Source organism: Mirounga leonina, unplaced genomic scaffold (assembly GCF_011800145.1).
Source record: "Mirounga leonina isolate KUSES-001 unplaced genomic scaffold, KU_Mleo_1.0 Mir_195, whole genome shotgun sequence".
Classification (NCBI taxonomy): Eukaryota; Metazoa; Chordata; class Mammalia; order Carnivora; family Phocidae; genus Mirounga; species Mirounga leonina.
The window spans coordinates 7,544,762-7,566,931 of NW_023270490.1; the positions used below are offsets into that span (position 1 = coordinate 7,544,762).

At 56.9% G+C, this 22,170-nt stretch overlaps 1 protein-coding gene across 3 annotated transcripts in view; it reads right to left on the bottom strand.

The window, feature by feature from the left end:
* Positions 1–3,669: 3,669 nt before the first annotated feature.
* The window catches only part of PMEPA1 (prostate transmembrane protein, androgen induced 1), a 53,959-nt gene continuing 35,458 nt past the window's right edge, over positions 3,670–22,170 (bottom strand). For 2 of the 3 annotated variants that reach the window (XM_035025452.1, XM_035025449.1), the window contains exons 2-4: positions 13,408–13,562; positions 8,350–8,403; positions 3,670–7,879 (exon numbers count right to left, since the gene is read on the bottom strand). In XM_035025452.1, the coding sequence (XP_034881343.1) occupies positions 7,331–7,879; positions 8,350–8,403; positions 13,408–13,518 (714 nt within the window). In that variant the 5' untranslated portion in view covers positions 13,519–13,562 and the 3' untranslated portion in view covers positions 3,670–7,330. The remainder of the gene's footprint in view (positions 7,880–8,349; positions 8,404–13,407; positions 13,563–22,170) is intronic. The other variant, XM_035025450.1, reaches the window with a different exon arrangement.

A 22,170-nucleotide genomic window follows, 5' to 3' on the forward strand; every position in this document is an offset into this window, starting at 1 on the left:
AGGGCAAAGGAGCCGGGGTATTTATCCCCCTATTCCCATCACCCAGGCTGGCTGCTCCCAATGTCATCAATTCCCCAGCACTTGTGGTCTGCTGCGTCATGGGCAGAGAAGCTTTCAGAAGCCAGAGAAAGCCTCAGGCTGTGGGATGCAAGTGCTTTTAGCTAGAAGTTGAGCCCACGTGGACAGACATGAAAAGGGCCAAGGGGAGGTGGGTGAGGCCTGGATGTCATTTGCTACATCTCTCTGCACATGTTACTCCTCTTGGGAACTGAGGCCCTGGGCTGGTGAATTGGCTGGAAAGGTGACTGGGGAGGATTTGAATCCAGATCAAACGACCGCAGAGCCCGGACCCCATGCTTTGCCTCTTCCCCTGCATCTGCCCATGTCTGTAAAGAGCAGGCAGGAGTCTAACTATGAATTTTAAAAATTCATTTTTAAACTTGTTCACTCAATTAAGTTGGATGCTTTTAAAGACAAATTTAATTATTTTGAGTTCAATAAAAGCCTTTTAATAAGATGAACATCATGATTTCAGGCCTCCACTTTCAGGCTTATCAGTCATGGCGAGGTGGGGACACAAAGGGAGGGAGGGAAGAGGGGGGAGGGCACGGAGGGAGGGGCGGTGCGAGCTGGCGCGCGCACACACACACACACGCACACGGGTGGGTATTTATTTTAAAAATTTATTCGCACATTTAAATCCATCATTTGTTCCAAATTATTTGTGAAGCTTATAATGTTTTGTTTTATTTTTAGAAGCAGTTCTTTTCCTTCGGTACAACTGTACAAAGTGTTAAAGAAAACGCGACGCCGACTTGGCACAAGCTTGCTGTGTGTTCTGTCTCCCCTGTTGGCGCTAGTCTTCCTCGCTGCGAACGTTCCGTCTATGCCTGCGGCTGAGACAGGAAGCCAGACACACATGCTGAAGTAATTTCAACAAATATCAACTCAAACCCAACTTGAAGTAGTCACAAATGGCAGGGCTGCCTTCCCAGCCCGGTGCAAAAGGAGACTGCACGGTCTGCACGCCGCGGAAGCCTGGCTGGGCTCCGTAAGAGCCTCCTTCCTTCAGCATCCACGCACTGACTGGTCCAGCGTAATGGCAGCTGCCGTTCTGAGCTGGCTGGCCCCCGATCCCCTTCTTCTGGAAAGTCCCCCTAATTTTCCTTTAGAGAATCGCCGCTCTCCCTTCTCAGCGCAGGTGGACCGCAGGGAGCTGGCCCCACCTCCAGGTCCAGGGCGGGGCGTGGGACTGAAACCTGGCCAATCAGAGCATGCTTTCCCTGCGACTACAGGGATTGGCTCAGAGATGGGCACATGATCCAGGCCAGGCCAATGGAATTCGATTCTGGGACTTTGGGGGGAAGGATAGGAAACTAATTTCTTCCCTCTTGATTCAGGGCAGTCAGGAAATGAAGCTGGAGAGAAAGTGGGCGCCAGGAGAGGAAAATGTTTGAAAGGGAAATTAGTAAGGGGAAGAGCGGTTTGATGGTGGAGACAGACATCCTGCTAATGTCACAGTGTGCACGTCTGGACCTGGCGGCATGTAATCTAGCCCTGCTCTACCTGCTGCTTTGCACTTACAAGAGTCAACAATTCCCTCTTCTGCTAACGCCAGCCTGAGTTGGGTTTGGCTCACTTACTAGAGAAAGAACTAACTGACTCCAGATCATGGCTCTGTGGGGCTGTTTAGGGGCGCTGCTGAGTCTCCTCTTGGCCTCTGCTCATGCAGGCACGCGGTTCACTCTCTCCCTTCCTTTTCTCCCTAACATCTCCGGACTTGAAATCCAGCCTCCCCTCATCGTAACAGCACAGTCTCCTGCCCTTGTGGTATTGTATTGTGGTGCCAGTCTAAGGGAGTGTCTTGAAAACCAGAAGGTGGGTTCCTTGAGGTCAGAGGCTGCCCCAAGCAGTGCCCAGCATGATGCTGTGCTTAAAAAAAAAAAAAAATCAGATGAATGAGATGAGACCTCCCCAAACACACTGCCAACTTCAATCAAGAATTTGACATGGTGCTTGGCACCTAGTAGATGCTCAACAAATATTAGACATTCTGATTTCTGCCTTCATTCTGGACTGATTCAGTTATATCTGCATTGAGCTGAAGTCAAAGGTGTGGGGAGGGTCTCCTTTCCAATTAGAACCCAAGATGTCCTTCATGACTACTCACAGGCACTGCCATCAACCCTTTCTACAGACGAGGTGACTGAGGGCCAGCAAGGGGAGTGACCACTAATGAGAGGCACTCGGGCTCTGGAGCCAGGCTGGGGAACCGTGGTGTCCCGCTGCCAGTACTGAAGAGTAATGAGCTCTTTTGGTTTCTCTTCAATTTTCTTTTCTTTCCTTTCTTTTTCCTTTATTTCCTTTTTCCTTCCTTCCTTCCTTCCTTCCTTCCTTCCTTCTTCCTTCCTTCCTTCCTTCCTTCCTTCCTTCTTTCTTTCTTCCTTCCTTTCTTCTTCTTTCTTTCTTTCTGAGGTTTTCCGCCACCAGAAAGAGGGAACAAGTAAGACAGATGTGTGCCTCAAGTTCTGCCCTGATTGCAGGACTCTGTACTCCAGAAGCTTACAGAACTGTGGGGATGAGGACAAACAATGGTCATCCCTGGGGAATCAGCTGTTTGGGCTGATTTTTTAAAAACCTTGACCGGATGTCAAAGATGGTTCTAATTAGAGAAATAAATGCGAGTTTCTGTTGTGGGCACTGCGGGTAGCCCACTCAGATCCCCTGGGATCCCTTTTAGGCTCCTGTCCCCCCTTCCTGGCTTCCATGGGCGTTGCTAATGGCCAGTACCTGGGAGCATCCTCTGAGGACCACCCTGGGGCTTGTGAAACTCCCCCCTGCTGCACTTTGACACACGATAAGCCAGGAGCATCGGAGAGTCTACTTCTCACCCAGAAGCACCTTACACCCCAGAGCTCCCCACAGGTCCCTTTGGGATCGTTGGGAGCAGGCTGAGGCGGGGACTTTGCCTTAAATCATCCCTACCTTGCTTCGTTTTTCCTCCTTTGTCCTCTTCCCAATTCCCGTAACTGTCTCCTCTGGAGGCACACCCTTGATGCCTCCCCTCATACAAATTCATGCCTCAGTGTTTACTTCTGGAAACGACCCACCTTAGGCAATTTCTTTCTTGCAGACTTTATCAGAGCTTTTGGCATGTTACGGAGAATCATTTTTTCAAGAGGGAGGAAAAATAGGTAATGTCCTGCAAGATCTTTTAACCCCAATTAATAAAAGGGGTTGTTGATTTTTTTTTTAAGATTTTATTTATTTATTTGAGAGAGAGAGAATGAGAGACAGAGAGCACGAGAAGGAAGAGGGTCAGAGGGAGAAGCAGACCCCCCGCTGAACAGGGAGCCCAATGTGGGACTCGATCCCGGGACTCCAGGATCACGACCTGAGCCGAAGGCAGTCGCCCAACCAACTGAGCCACCCAGGCGCCCAAGGGGTTGTTGATTTTAACCACTTTTATTAGAACCACCTGCCTGAGCTAGTGTTTTCACTGGGCTCCCCGGATGCAGCCTGAACTAGAACAGAGGTCTAAGGAATTGCTCAGGCCCTCCAGCAGCTCATCAGGCTCTCTTCCACCCCGCTAAATGGGCCCTGGGGCTGTTGCTGAGAGCGGTGGGGGACAGGGGAAGTCAGTGTGGCCAAAGAAGTAAAAAAGCCTCATTCCAAAGAATTGTAAAATTTATTGTATAAGTATTGCAGCTTTTCAGAACGTCATCATTGCCACTAATGATTATTGATACACAACAAGCGATTTCATCAGGCCTGTGGATTGGCATCCAAATACAGAGTCTTACGCGCAGCCACGTGGGCGCAGCACCCAGCGTGCCACGGAGAATTTACGGGAGTTTAACTTGAACAGAACTTGGGAGACGGGGCTGCCAAGGAGAGCGGTTCCAACGCCAAGAACGCCACCATCAGCACACCGCCGTGGACGCAGGCAGGCGAACGAGAACGTGCGTCCTTCTGGGCTCTATAGTACAGCAAGATTTGAAGCGCGGTTTCCAGAAAAAAACAAACACCAAACCAAACCAAACCAAACACTTACTTTTCCTTATCACTGGGATGTTTTATGGATCTGGAAGCTTTGTGTGCGTTTAGAAAGCAATTTCTGAAACATACAATTCACAGAGACAAGGACAGGGAACGGACTCGGTTCTTGCCCTGCCCTGGTGTTCACTAGACGCTGGGGGTGGGAGTGGGGGGAGTTTTAGCTCTTTGCAAAGAACGCTGGGCTTCCGGGGGGTGGGGTGCGGGGGACAAGGGATGGCTCTCAGGGCTCCTTGCTAAGTCGGTCTGCGGAGACCTGGCCTTTGTGGGGGAGGAACCGTGATTGACAAGCAGGGAAACGATGAGGAGTAGAGGAAGCCCAACCTGGTCCCCCTCCAACCAGCCACTGCCTAGGACCCCAAACTTTTTACTGGCAAAAGGAGGTCGCCTCAGTGGTGTTCAAAGCCTTTTCAAAGATAATGGCATGATAGCCAACATCTAGAGGGATGAGTGCACCAGCTCTGGGGTCCAGCAGAGAAACCGAGAGCTTAGCTCCAACAGTCGTTTCCAGAAACACACCCCACCGGTTTTCTCGGGATGCGCCCCGACTTTGACTAGCTGCTCTGCCATGAACCTCTCCAACTGGCATCTGCGGGGCATGAAGCCCAGGGGCTCTGCAGCATCGAGCCCTGGACTGCATTCCTGGGGTGCGATCGGAGGGGCGTGCTCTGCCCTCAAGCCAGCTGAGGTCAGGAACCCACTCCCCTGCCTCCTTCCAAACACCGCAAATGCCCACCGCACCACCAAGCAACAGGAGTCAAACGGTTTGGCTCAAGAGGACCTCGGGAACGCTGCCCACACAACCGAGGGCCACTTCTAGGCTCACAACTCCCATGGCAGTCACACACAGTATTGGACAAGAGGGTGGAGGGGCAGGAAGGGGTCGCCCGACGGAGCCAGGCACACCCACGGTGGAGGGCGGGCGGGGCGGGACACGAGAGGGCGACGGGGATGTTTGAGAAGCAGCAGCAACCCTTTTTTGACCTCGAGTGGGAAGGCCAATCCCCGGGTGATCGTGTCACTGCCCGGGGATGCCCCCAACTGGTGACAAGAGAGCCCTGCTTCCTCAGTAAGGCACTAGGGAGACTCTTCACAGAAAGGAAAGATACAGTTTTTAAAAAATTTTATCTATAAATGTGTCCCTGTACCTTTTAGGACAAATTATACCGATTTCTCTGCATGACTTCTGAAAAGAATCTTCTTTGAGAAGCCAAGTTTAGGCTGAAGACCCCCACGGAGAGGCAGGTTTTATTGTCAACGTGTAAGAACTTTCTGCCAGGCTGGTCAGCAGATGCTCAGACTCCATGTTTATCTGTTGGTCACCATGTTTCTGAAAATGTATATATAAATAGAGTTCAAAGGGTCAGAACTTTAAAAACCGTTCTCAGGTTTTTGTTTAAGTCATAAAAAAGTTGCTTAAAAACAAGTTATTGCCCTTACGTCTCCTCTGATGTTAGTCCGCTAGTTAGCAGTCTGCCAAAATGAAAAGAGCTCCGTGCAGAGGGGGGTGGGGGGGTTGCTCTTCCATTTGGGGGGGGGTCACCCCATGGAATGTGAACATGTCCTCAGTGGGAGGAAGGGCCTGCAGCTCCAGCCACTGTCCCTGGTAGATCCCAAGGGACCCCCACTCCACTGTCCTGCCAGTTGCCACTGCGCCCACTCACATACCCTCACCTGCACGCCGTCACCAAGGGGTCCCGCCACACCGAAATCTACTCAGTAAAATCCTGGTAAACGAGCTGCATATCTGCTAAAAAGGCTATGAAAACACAGATAAATAAACACATCTAACATGACTGTTTCCACGGGAAGAGGGGATGAGAATGCAGGAGAGCAGAAGGTAAAGAATTCTGCCTTGAAAACAAAGTACAGGTTTGACTGTTTCTCTTGTGTTAACCCTTTTGCATGTCCCAGGAGAAATCTAGGCATGTCACTTTTTCATCTCTGCTGTTCTGTTTGTTGGCCTGTTGGGTGAGAATTGCTACGTAAAGAGAAAAGACAAGGATGAGGTCCAATTCTTAATACTTAGGGCCTTTCTGATCTGCCGGCGGACTCCACCGACCTCAGCTGATAAATCCTGGAGCGGCCGGATCGCCCCGAAGCACTCCGCACAAAACAGCCACCCAAGCCCCTCTGGGGGACGGGCGGGCGGGCGTCCCCCGGCAACATGCGCGGGGAGCGGCTGTCGGCTGGAGACGGGCACCTTAGCCCCTTCCCAGGGTGGGGTGGGGGTGGGGCTTCATGCTTAAAAAAACAGGAGGAAAAACTAAGATTCTTCACTAAGTTTATTTTCATCTCCGGAAAGGCAAAGCCACCACCTGAAACTTGGTGCCTAGAGTAACTTCCTTATTTCATTTGCCATCCGAAGGCTGTTCTGGCTCTGGGTGGGGGGTGGGCGGGGGGGGGGGGGAACGACACGTGGGACACGTGTCTCCTTCGGTGGGGAATGTATAACAAGGTAATAACCTATCACTAGCCAGAAGCTTCCACTTCGCAGGAAAGCGGCCCCCTCCGGAAGCCTCTCCAAAATCCGTGTAAGAGCCGGCCCTCTGCCTGACGTCGACTGTGAAATTTCGACATTTCTCCCTTAAAAATCTCAACAGACATGATAGAAGTTTCCATCAAACAAGCACTGACATATTTATATTAAAAAATAGTGCAAAAGCTCAACATTTATATAAATAACTCTAAACCCCTGCTTTGTACTTTTTTTCTTTACAAGGTAATACACGCCTTCTGAGTTGGCACTCAAAAATTGCCATTTTTTTCTCTTCTAGTTCAGAAAACAACTTTTTTTTTTTAATAGGCCTCTTCTAATACAAAAATACTCCTGCCCTCACAATACAGTTTCTCTTATTTTATATATATTTATATATATAATATTGCAGATCTTTAAACAAAGGTTTTGTGCAAATATGTCTTTAAAGTTAAGTGAAATCATAAACAAACAAAAGAAAAGAAGCATTCACGCACGCAGCTCAACTAGAAACAGGAAAAGACTAGGGTAGATTTTGTGGGGTTTTTTTTTTTTTCTCTTTTGCCTTCAAGACACAGCTCAACAAAGAAACGTGGTTTTTTGCAAGCTTTCTTAGCTTGTGCATTCAGACCAGACAGAACATGTAAATATTTATACACAGAGAGAGGGGGAGGGGATGGTGACGCGCCGAACGTTGTGGGTGCCGCCCAGTCCTCCTCTGTCTTCTCGTTCAAGAAGTGCGGAGTGTTTCGCCTTTTACCTCCTGCTGCCCCGGCCCCGGCCCCGGCCCCGGCCTTCCTAGAGAGGGTGCCCTTTCTGTTTATCCTTCTCTTTGCTCCAGGCAGCTGTGCTCTCCAAGGGGGCGATGTGTGCGTGGTGGAGCCGGGTCCCCTCCAGCAAGGAGGGCGGCCCGCTGCTCTGCTGGTGCTGGAAGGAGGGGGACCCAGGGTAGTGCCCAATGACCTCGCTGTAGGTGGGGGGCGGCCCCTCCATGCGCCCGCCGCCCCCGTAGCACGTGGCGCTGATGCCCGAGTGACTGCTGGGGGGGCAGGGGCCGCCCACCATGGCGCTGTCCATCAGGTCGCTGTCGAAGATGGTTCTGTTCGGGGGCGCGCGCACGGACTCGCGGTTCAGCTCCAGCTGCTGCTCGGGGTCCCGCAGCTGGAGGGTGCAGGGGCCCTGGTAGGGCGGGGGCTCCTCCCCGTCCGACAGCGAGATGGTGGGCGGCAGGTCGATCTCGTGCTGCAGGTACGGGTACGTGGGCTGGAAGCGATGGAAGCGGTCCCGCTGGGTGAAGGGGGGCACGGCCAGACGGTCGGTGGGCCTCGGAGGGGCATAGACCTGCGGCTGGAGGGGGCAGAGCAGAGTGAGGGCCCCCCCCCCCCCCCCGCCAGAAGCGGGACCCGAGGTCGGGGGGAGGGGGGTGTCCAGCCGCCCGGGGACGCTCTGCTCTCTGGGGAAGGGAGAGTGCGCAGCAGCGGGCACCGCTGAGCCCGGAGTCCAGCTGCGGCCCGACGCTGGGGAGCCCTGGCTAGGAACATCACCACGGAGCTGAAATAGGGGCAACTTCGCTTCTCTCACGTTGCAGACACCGTGGGCCACTCGCTGGGGGCAGGGAGCGTTGGTAACGTCCCGGTGGGGATGATCCCAGCAGCCAAGGGCAATTCTTCAGCGAAGGGCACGGGTGTGAGCCTAGCAGCCACGGGAGGCGCCTCTGGCTTGGAAAGGGGACCCGCTGGGCGGATGGCCTTAGGCGTCCACTACAGCAGCACGGGGGGGCAGGCAGGGAGGGGACTGGAGGCAGAGCGGGGTCTCACCTCTGGAATGCCGTTGCCTGACACCGTGCTCTCCGAGGGCCAGAGGCAGCCTTCCTGTGTGGGGACGAGAGGGGCAGGGTCAGCGGGAGGAACAGACCTGGGAGCGCAAAGGGTCGGCTGGCTTTGACCCTGAGGTCTTGTATTTGGAATCAGATCTGGCAACCATCCCCTCCTCTCCAGCCCCACCCTGCTACCCTGGCCTGGGCCCGGCCATTTCTCAGACAGGACCACAACGGCCTTGTCACCGATCTCTCGGCTCTCCGTGCTGTGCCCTGAAAACTCATCCCCCACACTCACACTTTCCAAAGCAGACATCTGATTTGTGGGACCCTCCAGCAGCTTCTCCTGCATCTTAGCATGGATCAAATTATCTCGTGAAATGGCTGATGAGGAAGCCTGGCGTGATCTAGCCCTCCTGGCCTTGACCTGGCCCACTTGCTTGCAGTGTGACCTTGGCAAGGTACTTAACTTCACGAGGCAGAATATGCCTGGAGTGCACGTGGCCCTCTGTGACTATATCCAAGTGCTGGGGGCCACGCGGACCCGCTCTCTCATTCAAAGTGCTATGCATGCACCTGAGGGCCTTTGCCCCGGCCGCCCGGCTGCACGGCCAGCTCCACAGACTTCCTCTGACGCCACCGTCTAAAGGGTCCTCCCCCGGTAACAATCCTGTCGTGGGCTACTTTCCTTCTCAGCAGCGCTCTTATCTGTAATCAGCTTGTCTCTGTATTTATTTACCTCTTTACAGTCTGTCTCAACCTGTGTATCAGGAGCCCAGTTCATAGGTAAAGAAATACTGGACAAAGCTGGTTAATAAGCAGAGTGCCCCCAAATAATGACTCCGTCAGTCAGCAAAGGTGCATGAGCCACGACTGCTGTGTCAGGCCTGTCGCTGTCGCCTTATGAAGCTTACACCCTCTGCTGAGATGCCAGGCAGGGCCTGCGGCTCCCTGCATGGGTGACCGGGACGCATGGGCTCGGAGTGGGGGACAACAGGGCCGACACACCACGTGCGATCTCAGGCCTTGGGGAGAGACCCAAGGGTCAGGGAAGTGGGACCCCACACCAGGATCAGTTTGTCTGAGAAGGAAGCCCAGACAATGTGGGTTATGTGGTGACAGATCGCCCTGGGCCTGGGGGGAGGGATGTCTTCTTTAAATTTTACAGCTTTCCATGGATGTATCTGAGATATAATAAACTGTACATATTCAAAGTACGCAATTTGGTTAAATTTTGGCGTGTGTCTACACCAGAGACCCATCGCTACAATCAAAATAACATCTCTATCATTCCAAAAGTTTCCCTGGGGGCACGTTTTCTTGCGAGTTCACAAGTAAGACATTCTCACCTACTGTCTGGGGCCAGAAGGTGAATGGGGGTTGGGGGGGGGGGGCACGTGTTGCCCAGAGAACTGCAGTTACCTACATGGCCACTAGGGGGCTCCGTGGCTCCCAAAACTGTCCCACCAGGAAAGCACGCACTTACCCCACACAGACTCACTGCAGTCTCTAGTATGTTCCACGTGTTAGGATGCAGAAAGCAGGCATACAACCTTACTGCTCATGTGGTCATCAAAAGCCGTTTCATTATTGGTATTAGTAATGTATCAATCGCTGCCTTGGTGCCAGACTAAGCACTCTTTAAAGCACGATCTCATTTCTCCCAAGAAACCTACAAGGCAGGCCGAGGTCGGTTAGCTGAGAGCTGAGTGCGCCCAGCTGGTAAGACGCAGTGCTGGGATTCAAACCCTCACCTGCCTGCCTCCAGACCTACTTGGGCTTAGGCTGGCCCTGGCAGGCTCTGTAGCCCCCGGTCGGGCCACTGGCACAGTCCATGTGTGGGCCAGGAAGCAGATGGGGACATCCACCTGCTCCTCACTAGGGTCAGGAGCCCTGGGGTGGGATGCACGCAGCCAAGGCCAGCCTGGATGAAGTGTGACCCAGATAAACTCCTGCCTAAAACCTTCCTACGAGTCCCTCTGTCCCAGGCTCCGCACGATGTGGCCAACAACCTCTTCCCAACACTGCCCCCACTCCCAGCCCTAGCAGATGGGTTATCTACCTGGCACCACCCAGGAAGCTTTAGAAAACACCAATCAATGCCCCAGGAGCCCCACCATAGGGCACCCAAAACTACCCACCAGCCTCGTCATCTGACTACCTCCAACTTGTGTACCTGGAAGTACTTCCTCCTCCAGGGAGCCCTCCAGGAATCACCCACCACCACCCTGCCTCCCAGGCTCCCACAGCATCTCAGCGCCTGTATGGGCCTGGCCTGTACCTGATTTAGAAGCCTTGTGCCCACAGAAGCCATGTGGGAAGCGGGAGACTCATGCCAGGGCTGATTTGGGGACAAAGAGAACAAAGGGTTGCCCCATCCAAGGCTCTGGCTGAGCCTCTAGTCCGAATCTATCCCTGCCCCATGCTGAGGAGGCCTCACACACAAACCGTCTTCCAAGAGACCTATGGGTGAAGTGGTCATCGCTGTTCAAGATGCATAAACTTTTGGGGAAAAATTAAAGCTGCTAAGGCGAGGAATTCAGAGCAGGGAATGTTTGAAAGCACAGCTCAGGGACGCAGGAACAGCTCAGACATGAGCAGGAGGCTTCCTGGGTGGGGCTTGGCGGCACCTGTGCCCGTGCTTACCTGTGCCCAGGTGGAACAGCACCTGCCGTACACGTAACACTCCCCTCCCCTGCCAGCCCCAGGACAAGCCCCTTCGGACCCAGCTTCTGTGCCACTGTGGTGGCTAGGTCACCCCTGCGGTTACCATTACGCAACACAGCGTGGCTTCCCTGGGAACAGCGTGGGGCGGGGGGGTGACATTCTAGGGCCAGTGGCGTACCTGCACTTGAGCCTCATTCTCTGACAGATGAGCAAATGGGGTCACCCTGAAAAGGAACTGGAGCAGGACAGTCATGCGAGGGGCAGGCCCAGCCCCAGGCTGACCGTGGCCGGGTCTGGGTCTCCGTGAGAGGTCACGGGGTCCTGAGACGCCTCCGACGCACCCTGTCTGGCGGGGGGCCCCCAAGGGAGCTGCCACACTTACTCCAGGCCTAATGAGGCTCTGTGTTTACCCAGCCGGGCATCCCCAGGGGCCCCTGCAGGTGGCTGGGTAGATGGGGGTGGGGACTTTCCGTTGGCTTCAGGTGTCCAGGAACCAGGGCCGGAATCAGACCCCCCGTCTGGGCACCAAGTCCCAGCCGCTGCCCGCAGAGCTGTCTCCCCGGCCCCGCCGATAGCCAGGATCCCTCACGCTGGAACTTAGGCCATCTCCCCAGCCCTCTGGGCCAGCATCATCCTGCCCATGACCACACACAGGGGGAGGCCGCAGAAAGGCTACCTCCACCCGTCTGACGGACTGAGGCTCAGAGGGGCCAGGCGGCACCCCCCGGGCGTGGGCCGCCCCCTGCCGCAGCACCGGAAGCAGCGCGGACGGGCCTGGGCTCTGCAAAGGGCCCCCACAAGCTGCCAGGCTTGGGGCAAACGCGCCCACCTGTCTGGGCAGCAGTCTCTCCCCCGTGGGGTGGGGTTTCCGGGCTGCTGTGAGCCAGGGGGCCCTGGGGCGAGGGAACAGCAGACGGCGCGGGCACGTGGGTGACAGTCACCGCAAACACACGCACGTGAGCCCTGGCCTCGGGAGCGGCAGACGCCTTCAGGGCGGCGGCGCCGAGGGCCCTCCGGACCCACGCTGAGCCCCAGGCTCGGGGCACGCCGTGTTCCTGTCGGGGGGACCAAGCAGAAGCTCCCGGCCCTGACACGCTGCTGACCAATGCACTGCGGCCGCAGCCTGATGCCACTGCAGACGCCCTGGCTCCGCCCCCGACTCGGGGCCCCGCCGCCCAGCGCGGGCATCCCCCAGACCCGGGAGGCCACGCCCGGTGCCGCCTCCCTGCTCCGTCGCTGCCCTCGCAGGCTCCGAGATGGGCTCGGGCCCACGGCCCTGGGGCCGCCCACGTGCCACCTTCTCCCTGCACATCCCAGCCTGCCCTTCCGACCCACTGCCACCAGCTCGTTAAATCACACATCGCCCATGTGGGGGCAGGAACCCCTTGGGCACGAACTCCGCACCCGCGTCGGGTCCACCTGCTAAAGAGTGGGGGGGCGGGGCACAGTGCAGCCCCGACGACGCAGGGAGTGAGGGACCCTGGCGCTCAGAGCTGCAAAAAGTCAAGTTCCCACCCTGCCGGGCCCCTACTTTATGGAGTCTGGAGGGGATAATTCTGGTTTTCCAGAATGCCCAATGAAGCGCACAATTCTAGTAACATGTCAAAATGCAGTGTTATGTTAGCAGCTAGGACCCCTTTCCAGCGCAGCGTTTGTCCTCACCTGCCTGGACCCATCCATCATCACTTCCTCCTTCAGAGTTCGGCCTAAGAGGCTCATTCTGACCGTCCTGGCCAAACACGGCACCCTGGCATCCTTGGGGACAGTCGCTTTGGTTTCCTTCAGAGCCCTCGAGATCGTCTGATTTAGGTGCTCCTGTCTGTCTGGATCTGGCCCCCAGGCAGCAACCACATGGGGCTTGCTCACGGCCATTCCTCCCAGTGTCTGTCTAGTGAATGCATGCATGGACGCGTGGGTGCTGGATGGAGGGATGGATGGATGGGTGACTGAGTGAAGGGAAGTGCTCGCACGTGGCCCGCAATGCCCGGCCGCTGACTCCGTGCTAAGTGCATCCTCCGGGGAGCGGCATGACCATTAGCCCCTCTCACAATGAATGGCAAGTGAAACCCCATTTCATGGATCGGGACTGGTCCGAGGGCACGTGGCCAGGCCCAGCGGAGCTGAGAAGGGCCTTTTCAGGGTGACCTGTCGTGTCCAAGACACCAAGAGTCCCCTCCCCCGACCCAGACGCCTGCAGGCTGTGGAAGAGAGGCAAGGGCCAGGGCTGCAGGGCTGTGGGCTGAGGTCTCATCACGCCTTGGCCTGTGCTTCCAACACCCTCGTCCATCGCCTGCCCAGCAGCCTCCGCTGTGGCCGCGACTGCCTCCTTCCCGGTCCAGTGCGCACCCGACCCGGGACACCAGGGGGCTTCCCTAAGGGGCAGGGCACTTACCGAAGAGAGGGCATCTTCTCTCCTCCTGCCCTGGCTGTGCCGGCCGATGAAGGAGCGCGCCGACAGCTTGTAGTGACTCAGGAGGCACGTGATCACCACCACCATGACCATCACCACCACCACGATGATGGCGATCTCAACGAACTCCAGCTCTGCTGCAAGACCAGGGGACACGTGAGTCTCGGGGGGCCGACGTGGCCTTCAGAGCGTTCGCTCACCCCCCACGCACACCCAGCACGTGCACACACACCCCAGCATGCACACCCAACACGCACACACACCCCAACACACAAAGACGCACACCTTCCCCAAAACACAGATAACCCACAAACATACACAGCGCACATACCCACAGGCACACACATTTATCACAAACACAACCCACCCCCGACAGGACAGGACTGGGTGCAGATCCCCCCACCCAGCTCTCGGGAGAGAAGCCTCAGAAAAACCACATCCCCGGTGCCTGCAGATGCCGCCATACGCCTTTCTTTTTCTTTTTCTTTTTTTTGGTGGTGTTTTGTTTTTCCCCTCGAAGGCGGAAAAGCCCTCAAGTGCTGGAAAAAGAAGGAGGTTATTTTGATCCTGCCAGAGCCGGGGCGGCTTCTGCTGACTCGTGCGGGTCTGTGTCGAGGCGGCTGGGCAGCTGGCCGCGGCCAGTGCCAGCCGAGCCCCCAGCAACGGGCGGGATGCCAGCGCCGGGTCCTGCCGGGGACCTGGGTGGTGACACGGCAGCCGGCCGCGCCAGGGCCGAGCCCCGCCGGCCTCCTCCAGCCCACGGCTGCCCACCGGGGGCCCAACACCCTGACGCCCGTCGCTAACAAGCAATTAGCCGAGGGCTCCCCAGGGCATAGGTTCGAGCTCAGGGCCACTGACTCAGCTCTTCCTCCTCCAAGACAGACAAACTGCAGCTGGGGGGCGGGGGGGCGGGTGGCAGGGGGGAAAGTGGAAAGCAACAGGCAGCACAAGCTGCGTCTGTGTCAAGGGCTCTGGCCGCTCACGCTGGGTCCACCCAAACTCCAACCCTGCGAGGGCCAGCCCCTCCTGCCTCAGTTTCCCCGCGGCTTCCGGCAGGAAAAGCAATGCGTCCTTGGTGGGAACGGGACTGTTCGCAAAACAGTGGAAGCTTCTCCACACAGAACCCCCCCCACCAGCTTCCTCTCCAAAGCCCTGGCCACCCCCTTCCTCCCACGCAGGCTCCCCAGGGCACCACCTTCTCATGCCACGTTCTGTGTTTGCCCAACTGCACCGATGTTTACCTATTACACCTCTAGTACCTATTGCTGTTATTAAGTCGGGTGAGTCTGCCCACCAGGGGCCATGTGGCAATTTCTGGGCACACTGGCGGCTGTCACAACCGGGGGGCACTCCAGGCATCTGGTCGGTGGGGGCCTCCTACAGGGCACGGGATGCCCCACGGCGAAGAATGGTGGGTCAACGGCGCCAGGGTTGAGAATCCCTGTCCAGGCCGGAGTGTACATTCGGGACACTTTTATCATCCTATCTCACGGGCGAGGAGAGCAAGGTCCAGAGGTCAAGTGACAGACTCTCAGCCCAAGGGCCTTATGCTGCTGGCTCCTCCCACCCAGCCATCTGCTGGACGACCTCCTGTGCACCCAGGAACTCAACCTGGAGCCTGGGCCTTGGCTCTGGTTCCCAAGTGGGACCGCGTCCCATCTTGCCCTGGAGAGCCCAGGAGGGAGGGCGAACTGGCCAGGGACTTCGGGGAGACTGATCCTGAGTGCTGAGAAGGCTGGGGCCCTGCCCAGCGGCAGATCAGGCAAGCCTGGATGGAACCACTGGAGGGACACCGTCACTTTCCTGCCAGAAGGGCGGGCAGCAGGGCCTTGGACCCAGGAACTGTGGCCACACCTCCTGCCTCCCCAGACAGGCTGGTCCAGGGCCTCAGCAGCCTGGTCTGATTCCCTAGGGCAGGGCCCTGTCTGTTAGGGCCCAGGATAAAGCTGCCCATTCAGGGGACACACAGGCTTGCTTTGTGCAACCCCCACGCCCTCCCTCCTCAGAGGGGCCGACGCCCCGTGCACTCTTCACCCCAACGGGGACCACGGTGCTGGGTTCCCTCCTGCCCCCTCCCCCTCCTGTCTCCAGGGGCCCTGCCCACACCGGCCTGGAGGAAGGGAGGTGGGAAGGGAGGTGTGCGGCTGGCTTGCCTTTGTCCTCGTCCCAGGCCCTGGCCCTCCTCCTGGTGTTTTCCGGGACCCAGAAGGGAGCAGAAAGACAGCAGCTGAGGCAGCCGAGCGGCAGGGGGGCAGCGGGTGAGGCCCCGGCAGGTTAGTGGGGGTGGACAAGCCCTCCACAGCTCTCCTGGCCCCACCAGGCTGGGCCCAAAGGGCAGGAGAACACATTTCTGGGAGAGAATCGCCCCCAGAAATGAACATAGCGCTGCTAGAAACACAAATGTGCCCATCCAGAGCCCGGGCCACAACCCCAGGAAATCCACGTGGCTGAGGGGAGAAAAAACTCTCAGGAAAAGAGAAGCCATGACTGGTTTCTGGGCTACATTCTGGAAGCCAAAGGCCTGGGTCTAGGCCCAGAAGAGGAGGGGGACCGCCAAGGGTCCCTAAACTCTGCTACAGCTCCATCAGGGGACCCCTCCAGGTGTGAGCCTGGACCTCACCTCCCAGTCCATCCCAGCTTCCCCATGTAAAAGGAGGCTCCGGGCACCAGGTGGCTGTGTGTGGACAATGTGCTCGGCATTCAGGGAGCACTCCCTCCGTGACCATGATTAATGGGGGACTCCCATCACCCCAGGACAGCAAAGCAAAGGAAGCCCAGCCCCATAAGCCGACAAAGAGAGGGCTAAGCAGGGCCGCGCTGGATCTTCCAGGCCGGGCCCAGGCCCAATGGCACGGGTGGGTGGGGGCGCTGAGGGGTCCAGAAGAGGCCCCCAGCCAGCAGCTGGTTCACACCAACCCATAAGGCAGGGCACACCTCTGGGCTGGGTGTGTTGGCCTTGGCCGTGGGGTGAGGGGGATCTGGTCCTGCCGACAGCACCTCCATGCACTTTCGTTCTGGGGGCTCCTTCCAGGAGATACCGCCTTTGGGGGACAGAACCCACTCTCCAGGAAACGTGCCAGGAAAGCACCTGCTGGAGAGGTGGCAAACCGCTGGTCACATGTGCATGCTTTCCCCCCTCTTCCCCCCCACCCCCCAGGCACAGAGCTTAGGGCAGGCAGCTGCCTTCTTTCTACAGGCTGGCTGTCCGCTTGGCCCCGCTGGGCAGCTTGGGCTCCTGCATCCCTGGCAGGCTTCGTGAACCAAGCGTGAGCTCCCTCATCCTAGACAGGCACTACTTGAAACCCCAGCCACCGAACAGGCCGGCGGCGGAGGCAGGCCGGCCCCGTGTGGTCACACCTCCTGGATCTCTCCAGAACCCAGAAACCATCGGTGAAGCTCCCTGGCCTTTGCTGGCAACACGTTCAAGAGTTTTAAAAGAGTTTGGGGATTTCCAGCCACGAGAGGAGCCCGAGTGACTCAGCTGCTAGGGGCAGACAGGGGGCCACACTGATGCCGCCTGGCTCCTTCCGTTTGGCAGACCTCCCCTCCACCTGCACGTAGGCCCGGGGCGGGTCCTACCACTGCCCGCTCCCCTCCCTGGCTTTCACCACATGAGTCACAGCCAAAGCCAGCCAGCTCACAGACACAGGGAGACGGGGCAAGGGGGGGTGGGCGGGCTGGTCAACGGCCCAAACTCACCACAGTCCCTGGAGCTGGTACTATGATCCCAACGGTGACAAGAGCCATGCAGAGCCCGCCTCCCCCACGTCTATGGGATGGCAGCCACCACCACCGCCACTTTGCAGATAAGCATACCGAGGTGCAGGGCGGAGGCACGCCAGGCCACGCACCTGCAAAGAGCCGAGCTAGGTCTTCAAGCCCGAGCCCCCCTGAGGGTCTTGTTCTACTACGTTCTTGCAGCTCTCCCAAAGCGTCCCTTAGTTTCCCCTCCGCGCATCCCGAGCACCTACAAGGATGGCCAGTCCGCCTCCCCGCATCTGCTCCGAGCTGGGTGACCCCGGGCACACAGACCTCCGAGAGCCCCAGTTAGGACCTGGCGTCGGGGCGATGAAATAAACGTAAGAGCTCAGACGAGGCGGGACACAGCGGGCACCACTCTTGACACCCCTCCATCAGGTCGACGCCCCAGAAACGCTGAGAGGTTCGCCGGGCCGACTGCCCGGCCGGTGCGCCCGCCTGGTCTATGCCCCAGGGCCGGGGGTTTGGAGCAAGGTCAGTCCAACATGGTCCCCCCGGGTGACAGCCAGACGCGAGGCCACGAGGGACTCGGAGGACCTGTTCTCCCGCTCCCAGGGCCTGGCCCCAACAGGAGCCCTTGGGAAAGAAACACATCTCTCTCATCTGGTTCCGGGTGGCAGGCCTGCTGGCCGTGGGGAAGGCGGGGGAGCTCTGCCATTTCTCTTCCTAATTTCCCCCTTGGGGTGGGGGAAAGATGCGGCAGGCTCTCGGGGGTGGCCAAGCCTGTCTTCCACATGCAAAGTAAGGTCACTCTAATTTAATTTAGCGTCTTCTTTCCTGGTGAATAATTTCAAATTAACAGGCTCGTCTGCCTCCTCGGAGTGGCCTGACCCTCCCTTCTGTCTTCTCCTCCAGGGACAGACACAGTCACTTTGAGATGTTTGCACGCCCATCTCGGGTCCTTTCCCAGGCCGCCTGACGCCGGAGAGAGGCAGCGTGCGCCCAGCACCCCCTAAATGCCAGGCACGGCCCATGTGCTCTTGGGCATCGCCTTGGTGAATCCTCACGGTCCTTCTGTGAAGCACATACTAACATGCCCACAGCCCACACCAGCTCTACGGATGAGGAGGAGGAGGAGGAAGAGGAGGCTGGCCAGAGGCCACGCACCCCACAGGCCCAGGACCACGCTCCCAGCCCATGCCTTCAGGGCCAGGTTCAGCCAGCTGCCCCACATCCCGCCGTCCCGAGCAGCATGGCTCGGGTTCCAGCAAAGGGCTCGTGTGGAACGGATCTGCTCGCCAGGCGGGGTCAGGACCTCCTGGAGCATCACCCGCCATACTGTCCACGCGGCTAATAGTTGTGGCTGGTGGTACCCACCGCCCCCCCCCAAAGTGGAGGAATATCACAGGATGGCCCCGAAAGTCACACCAGGCCCTCGGGGAAGCTCTGGGCACCTCTCAGGGCGCTGCGTAGAGATCTAACAGCTCCCATCTCTTCTGCCACTAACTGAGCGCCAAGCACCGGCCAGGACAGGACTTTCTCAGTTTCCCCGACAGCCCCCCGGGGGTGCAGCATCGGGCCCGCCACAGGCGAGCAGCCGAGTCGGAGAGCAGTCCCGAATCCAGGCCTAGCCCGATTCTCCTCTTCCCTGTGGTGGAGCCCCGGCCACTGGGGAAGCCAGGACGCTCTCTCAAAATACAGTCTTTAAATTAAAATTCAATTAAACTTAAATAAAATTGTGGCTTAAAAAGGAAGCCAATTATATAAAAAACAGCTATCAACTCTCAACCAGATTGGCGATACGGCAAGAGTATCCAGAATTATTTTTGTGATGCGGGGATAGTATGGCATTAAGTATGACCTGGCAGATTTCAATGTGATATGAAATCCGTGGTTTCCACCAGTGACCACGTGGCAGGCGCTGCTGAGGCCTCCGTGGTTTGGAGTCCATGCTCCTGATCCGGTTGGTTAAGGTAAAGATGCAATTCTTTTGCATCCAAGTTTATGGCCCCCTGTTCTTGGTGACAGAGCCTTGACCGGGACAAAGCTCAGGAGGCTAGACTCAAACCCCCGTTCGGCCACTCCCCAGCTGTAAACGGGGAGTGGGACAGTGCAGAACTGGGCGAATACGTGCTATTCACTCTACGCAGGTGTATGTATAGACACAACACTAGGTGAGCACGACACGTCTCCCTTCCACAGGTACTATTAAGCGAGGGTGACTGTCACGAAGTTTTCGGTTAGTCATCGGAGTAGCAGTTGGGTGCCGGAGCTCATTTCTCTTCCCTCAGCTGGAGAGCTGGGCCAGAGTCCACCTGGCTCCTGCCAGCCCACAGGAGGTTTCCAGACCAGACGACCCCCCCCCCCCCCCGCCCCCCTTGTGTCTGCTCCCAGCGGAGAGGCAGCCAGTTTGCTTCCTGGTTAACAAGCAGCCCGTGCAGGCGGCCCTGTCTGGCCTCCCGGCCGCACACCAAGGAATTAGGAATTGGCACTGTCTGAAATTTATGAAAATCTAATCTTGTTAGACCTGCCTGGATGAGACCCACTGGGGCGGGCTTCATTGTCATTCAGCAGAGCCCCAGCCTGCCTGGGGTTCCAGCCACATCATTACTGCCCCCCTCCCCCAACCGCCCCCCCCCTGCATTTGAATAAGAACCCAGCTCCCTCCCCATGTGGAGTGTCAAATAAAATTGAACCAGACGTCAAAGGAATAACTTTCTGATCACTCCTGGTGCCATTTCAAACACCCCCAACGGCACATTTATTTCTTAGGGTAAGACCATTTATAGGGGGAAAAAAATGAATCTGTCTTTCTTTTGAGGCTTGAGAGGTGGGCAGCAAATCTAGGCCAGTATTCTCGTTTTTAAGAACAGACCGAACCGCTTACTAAGTGCTTCCTCGGTGCCAAGCAGTTGGGCGTCTGGCACCCATCAGCTGAGCGCACAGCCTTGCAATACTGTCTGGTGCGGTCTGGGGGTCTCAAGGAAAAAGTCACACGCTGGCGAGTGAGGGCGTGGGGGCTGAGGCTCCCTGCACTCCCAATCATGATAAAATCCCAGGATACAGGTTAAGGACATGTTTGGTCCAAAGGCTGCTGGGTTCGAATCCCAGTCTTGCCATTTACCGTGACTCTAGGCAAGTCACTCAATGTCGTCATCTGGGAGAAAAACAGAGGGATTGCCTCGTTCCTGCTTCCCATGGCTGCAGTGAGAACTACATCAGCTAATTTGGAGCTAACATGTCCAGGACAGAACCCCTCGATCCAAGACCTGCAGGCCCCGGTCAACGCCTGCCCCCTCTCCTCACACACACCCGGGTGGGGGTTGTCTGAATCCACAACAGCTGGCGAAGGCTCACCAACGTGGGTCCCCCCCCACGTGAACACTTGACCTGGCATATCAACTTCTGGGCATTCACCGCCACATGCACTCTCTCCCTCGCACTCACAGTGCTCTAACCACATGTTGAGTAGAAGAACCAAGCACAGCCCCACCTCAGGGCCTTTGCACGTGCCCTTACTGCTGCCTGGGAAAGATCACTTTCCCCCATGCACATGCTTGCTCCCTTCCTTACCTTCCAGCCTCTGTTGCAATGTCCCTTCCTTGGGGACCATCCCTGGGCACCCTGTCTGGGACGGTGCTCTGCCCCAAGCCCCAAGCCCTAGGACACTATGCCCCGTGCCTGCTCTGCTTTTCATCACAGCACTACTCTGCAGTGTTATTTGTGACCTAACCATTTGCTTCCTGACTCTCCCTAGTAGAAGGTCAGTGTCACCCGAGGAGACTCTGTTTATTCTGTGTCCCCAACACCTAGAATCTTCCTGTGATAGCGCACACAAGAAATACGCGGAATAAAGGATCACATTTGTTCTCGTGGGCAAAGATGAGTGTCAAGATGGCCCCTGAAGGTTTGCACACAAGGGCAAAAATCACCGGGAACCACTTAAACGTCCCCCCGGGGGCGGCCAACACAACCCGGGAAGCCACTGCCCCAGATCTGTTGTGCACTGGCACCAAAGACGTCTGGATGACAGAAAGAGAAGCCACCAGACAGGATGAGTCCTTTTTTGTTTAAAAGAGAACGAACATATATATTTAAAAATAAAAGCGAATCTTAGGACGCACACGTATGTCTATGGGTGACTATGTGTGTCTGCACTGACCGGGGACCAGCAGGACACCTGCAGAATGAGACGGCCAGGCACGGTTGCCCTGGGGAGGACCCACAGAGGGGGCGAGAGCCGAGTCCTGCACGCCCATCCTGAGACACACTTGTCCAGAGGGCAGCCAGACTAGTGAGAGTCAGTGGGTGACAGCTGCGTGCTCTGGAGCTGGGCGGGTGGCCAGGGGGGGACATGCCTAGCTGGGAAGGGTGTGCAGGTGTGCACGTGACCAGGGAAGGAGGGAGAGTCAGCCAGGTGAGGGAAGGCTGGAAGTGGCCTCCAGGACAAGGGAAAGGTGTGAGCCTGGACCACCTCTCTTGTCCTAGCAATACACATGCCAAAAGGACCCCCTCGCCCCTGGAGTGGCCGCCAGTCCAGTCCACATAGCCTGCTGTGGAGAGGTCTCCTATGACCCGGTAAGGGATCTTGTCCTAGTTTGTGAAGGATCATTCAGGTTAGGGGATAAAGTGCCTCTTACTCCCAGGGGGCAGGAGTGTGCACAGCCCCATCTGTTTCTGGGGCTTCACCCCACACATCCCGAGGTCACTTTCTGGGGTGGCCTCAGAAAGGCTGCAGCGGCCCAATGGGGGAGCACAGGGCTGACAGCATGCGTGAGAACCCCAGGGACAGCTGAACCTCCTGACCCACGGCTCCTTCACTCAGAAAAGACAAAGCCATGCCTTTTATCTTTCTTTGCTATTATCCAAATGGAGAGAACTAATGAGATTTTTTTCCTATTGTCACTGACATCGAACATCTTTAAACACCCACTGTCAGCAAAATATCAATCACCGTTCGAGAGTTATTGGCAGAATGGAGTGAGTTCACGGTGAGAACGGTTTCTGCCATTGGACATGATGGAAGGGCCATGGAAAGTTATTTAA